General features: G+C 41.3%; 1 protein-coding gene across 3 annotated transcripts in view; it reads right to left on the reverse strand.

Moving 5' to 3' along the window:
* The window catches only part of SUZ12 (SUZ12, polycomb repressive complex 2 subunit), a 37,198-nt gene extending 36,897 nt beyond the window's left edge, over nucleotides 1-301 (reverse strand). For 2 of the 3 annotated variants that reach the window (XM_025041570.1, XM_025041569.1), the window contains exon 1: nucleotides 1-301. This exon is cut by the window's left edge and continues 203 nt beyond it. In XM_025041570.1, coding sequence (XP_024897338.1) covers nucleotides 1-59 — 59 coding nt within the window. In that variant the 5' untranslated portion in view covers nucleotides 60-301. The other variant, XM_025041571.1, reaches the window with a different exon arrangement.
* Nucleotides 302-5,002: the final 4,701 nt, after the last annotated feature.

The raw sequence follows: 5,002 nt of genomic DNA on the forward strand, positions 1-5,002 counted from the left end.
GTGCCTGCCCTGGGCCCCGAGCCGCCCCCTCCCCCACCGCCGTGCTTCTGAGGCGCCATCGCGGTTCCTGCCTCCTCCCCCCGCCAGCTACCCGCCGGGCGGCCCCGGAGAGTAAGCGCCTGCAATACCAACCGCTCGCCCCAGCAGGCTCCGGCGGACCGAGGGGGGAAGGAGGAGAGAGGGGAGGAGAGGGGAAGGGAAGGGAGGAGGAGAGGAGGGAAGGAGGGAGGAAAAAAAAGTGTCTCCTCCTGAGAGCCCCGCTCCGCTCGGGAGGCCGCTCACCCTAGCCTGGCCTGGCTCCGCCCACTTCCCCCGCCCGGCGCTCTGATTGGCCGGCGGGAGCGCGCGCCGCCCGGCCGCCCAGCCCGTTGGCCCGCGGATTCTCCCGTCAGTCACGCGGAGGCGCTTCTCGCGGAGGCGCGGCTTGGTTGGCCCGTGCGCGCTGCCGATCGCGGGCCCGGCCGCCTCTTTGAACTGAATTCGCGGGAAAATTAGGGGTCGGAGCGGCCTTCCTGCTGGCCCCGGTGCATTGTGGGGGAGAGAGGGACCCGGCGTACGGCTTAGGGAACCGTTTCTCGCCTTCCGAGCGTCGTCAGTCACCACCCCCAGGGGGGTACAGGACCCCTGAAGAGAGGCGGGCCTCTGAGGAATAAGGGGCAAGGGGCCTGTTAAATGAACTGAGATCCATTACCGATCGAGTCTCTAACTTCACAGGAAAGGGCCTGCCTAGGGGTTGGTCAGGTCGCTTCTTCTGTGAGGGGCTCTCGGGGCGGGGATCGAGTCCCCTGTCCCTTCGTCACCACGTGCCTCAAGCCGCCTATGACCGAATCCCACCCAGTAAAGTCCTGGAGAAGACTGGGGGCAGCTAAGGGGTTGCGGCTGCTCTCCGACGCGACTGGGCTCCACCTAAGGGAGTGATTTATACGTAACAGGAATTTACTATAAAATGAGGAAAACTTGTTTTCTGTAGGTGCTGTGAGGCTTCAGGATCGTTACTGAGAGAGGTTGTGGCTTCTCAACACGTTAGAAGCAAAACCTAGATATTCACCGCCGCCACCACCCTAGACACCGTATGAGTCAGAGGGATAAACGGGATGATTTCTTAGAAGTACGCGCACCCTTTTTGAGAACCTATTGATTTTGCGGTTCAAAAACTTGAGAGACTTGCGGATATTGCTTAAAAAGATGGATGCATAGGCCCAATTCAGTCTCTGATACAGATAGGTATGGAGTTGAGCTAATACTCAAAGATTTGAATTTCAGGTTCGGCAAGATGATCTCTAAGGATGTTCTTCCAAAAATCCCAATCTATAAACAACCATTTCATATTTTCAATTTTTCAAACGTCTGCTTCAGTATTTATAGTTATCTTCAAAGCACTTTACAAAACTAGTATCTTTAGAATGGTTATTCAAATATTTGAAATACTAATTTTATCAAAGTAGTTGCTACTTAAGAAAGTGAGCTCTTCAAATGATGCATTTAATATAAAATTTGACATTTCAGGAGCACATATGAATTAGGTATACCTGTTGCTAATTTTTAAGTACACCCCATATTTTTAGACAAAAAGTTTAGAATGCTCTTATTATACTATTGTTCTCTCTTTCCCCCCACAAAATGAGGCGCTTTTTTTTTCAGATTTCTGGGAAAAAAAACCTTCTGGTTTAATGCCACCCCACAGACACTTGTGGGGTTTTTGATCTTGGTAAACTGCTCAACTTCAGCTTTACTGGGTTAGAAAATTAAATTTCATCAATTCGATCACGGTCTGGAGAATTAAATCACACTAAGCAGATCACAAAATATCAAGTTAGAAGCCAGAATGCTAGTTTATTAATTAACAGTAAATCTAAGTGGCAAAATTACCAGTCTTCATCATTTATACGGGGTCTTCCCTTTTGGAGAGAGTGTGGAGGCACGGGTACAGTCAAAGAAAAAGACAAGTTACAGGTTATCATAAATCTTTGATGAACAGAGAAATGGAGCAAAGGGAGTTGGAATGTTCTTAAAGGGGATTCCTTTAAGAACGAAGGCCATGGTAGTATTCCAGGCTTCAGCATGGGCATGGTTTTAATGTACAGTAGCTAACCAGTACCTGTCATGAGAATCAAAGCCAACCATGCTATGAGAAAGACATAGAAACAAATTCTCACTTTTTATGTTCTTTAGAATGTATGTAGAACACTAAAAACAAAACAAAACAAAACAAAAAAAACCTCGTTGCCTCAGACAAGTTATTAATTGAGGGGTTGTCTTGGTTACACTACAGTCTTCTTAATCATATTTTGTTCTATTGGTGAAACATTTACAGAGCATCTCAGGATTGGTCACTTCTGTGGCCAGCTCATTCATTTATTTCTAAGTTTGGCGTGGCAACTGTTTTTGAGACTTGTGGCGCCAATTCACAAGTTCCCTACCTCACGCTGAATTTGAATTGCTTTCTAGGGTTTTGTTTGTTTTGGCCTTCATGCCATATCTAGAATTGGTAAGCTCCTAAAGAGCAAAGATGTTGTCCATTTCTTTTATATTTCCTAGCACAGGACTAGATACGTGTTCAAGGAAAGGAGAACAGCAATCGTTTTAACCTTTATAGTTACCAATATGCTTTTACCTTTATTATCTCACTTTGTCATAATGATCCTATGAAACTGGAATTATTTGTTTATTACAGATGAGAAACTAGCCTCAGAGAGGTTAGGTGACTTGCTTATTTAGTAGCACAGCTGTGACTTGAACCCAGGTTTTTTAACTTCAATTTCTATGCACTTTTGCAATCAGAACAAAGTCAACCTCAAGTTGACTGTTTTTAAGTTTGTTTTAAAAAATGAGGACCACCTAGTTTCTCTTACAAAAAAAATCATATACTTTCTATTGCGCACTCTTTCACTGGTGCCCCCACTTTGCCTTCCACGGGCTTCTGTGGTGGGATTTTTTTTTACCTTTCTTGTACCATGGACCCCTTTGGCAGTCTGATGAAGACTATGGACCCCTTGTTTTAAAAATGCACAAATATGAAATCAGATTATAAAGGAAACCAATTATAATAAAATATCATTACCAAAATAGTAAAAGATAAAGTCGTGATATAGTAATATAGGTGCTTCTTTTTGAATGTACAAAAGAAGATCTAGCAGCAGGTCAGTCTGATAACAATTTCGGAGTAATGATGAGGGCCAATGATATTCTGAGATACCTGTAAGAACTGTGACGTGATATGGAAGTATCTGTAATTTGGAAACAAAACCTCAGGCACTGCTAGCACTACTGTGATTTGTTGCCTATATTAATAGGTTAAGGAAATGCTAAATTTCAGTTAGAAAATAAATATTTAATTTTTTTCTCATCTAAGTTCATGGACTCCCTGAGTCAAATTCAAGTTAACAACTCCTGAGTTATAGCACCAAGTCTTCTTTCTACTTTGCTATAAGCTCTTGGAGGCAAGGATGATGGGTGATTTGCCTTAGTAATTTAGGTGTCTATCACTGTGCCTAGCATAGAATAGGAGCTCATCCAATGAGTTTTGATTGACAAGGATGGACACCAGTGCATTAGTATAAATGATAATAATGACTGAGTGCTTACTATGTGCCAAGAGGTATTTTAAGTTTTTAATACTTTAACTCATTCAATCCACACACAACCTTCTGATGTAGGTAACCATTATTATCCCCATTTCATAGATGAAGAAACAAAGGCAAGACTTGCACAATGTAAGTAATGTAGTTGATATTCTAACCCAGTCTGTCTCCAGAGTCCTCACTCTTGACCATAATGCCATGAAACTAGAGAGTATTAGAGACATAAGATATTGCATATGTTGTTTCTAGGTCAAGAAAGATCAGTAAATATTGCCTTTGATACGCTGGAATGAATAATCATCAGTGTTGAATGTGTTTGCTGAAAAATAACCTAGATACCAATTTTCCTTTTTATTTGTACAGTGCATTTCTATCTTCCAACTACTGCCATCACCTTAAGCTTGAGGTCTGACTATTAAAATAAGCCAACAAATGCTATATCAGCAAAAAATATTGAAATCTTGCTTTGAGAAAACTAAAAAGTTATGTTGTTAAATCATGAGAGAAATATAACCACATTTGATTTTAAAAAAGAAATGGCCTTCAAAGTAAAAATAAAAGTTAGTGTGAAGGAACAATTTTTAACAGTTCTAGCTGAAATTTAAAATCAAAAGTTTATACATTTTTGTTTCCTTTGTTTAGAAAAGACAAACATGGGACCCATGGATCATTCACTGTGTATTATGGAGTTTTCATAATAAACCACTGATTTGTGTGTGTTTATCTAGAGTTAACTAGGTATAATAAGTATGATAGTAAGGCATGGTTAGAACCCTTGGGACAAGAAGAAACTTGACACTAATAACCTGAGGGAGGGAAAACCACCTGAGACAAATTGGAAATACCTAAACCTGAATTTTAGAAGGCCTACATCTGGAGACAACTACTGTGTCCATTTTTTAAACTGTGGGACAAATGTTTTATGTTTAATTTTAAACAATATTGGAAGTGAATTGATATTTATTGAGTATCCTATCCATACAACAATCATAAACAGTAATGTTAATTACTATTGTTAACCTCTCACACATGTATAACTCTCTCATCATCCCACAGCTTGTTAAGAGGATGAGTTGAGATTTGAACCAAATTACAGGGGACTCAAAACCTTATGTGTTTTCCAGTACAACAAACGTATCCAAACAGTCATCTTGGAAGCCCCAGAGTTTCAGGAAGCTACCTCAGGAAAACAGGCAAAGCTGCAATATGGTGAACTCTGCATCCCTGTTCACTCAGAACTGTTCTGCTTCATGATTTGTTTAAAGATAATGGTTCTACTCGCTAAAATACACTCTGCCGCCTTCTCAAGTCTGATAATGATAAACAATGAGCTAAAATGGTACTAATAATGTATTCTGGGATAACCTCACCTCAAAATTTGACAGCATTAAAAACAAACCTATGCTAAAAGTAATGAAAAT

Source organism: Pteropus alecto, unplaced genomic scaffold (genome assembly GCF_000325575.1).
Source record: "Pteropus alecto unplaced genomic scaffold, ASM32557v1 scaffold98, whole genome shotgun sequence".
In the NCBI taxonomy this organism is placed as follows: domain Eukaryota; kingdom Metazoa; phylum Chordata; class Mammalia; order Chiroptera; family Pteropodidae; genus Pteropus; species Pteropus alecto.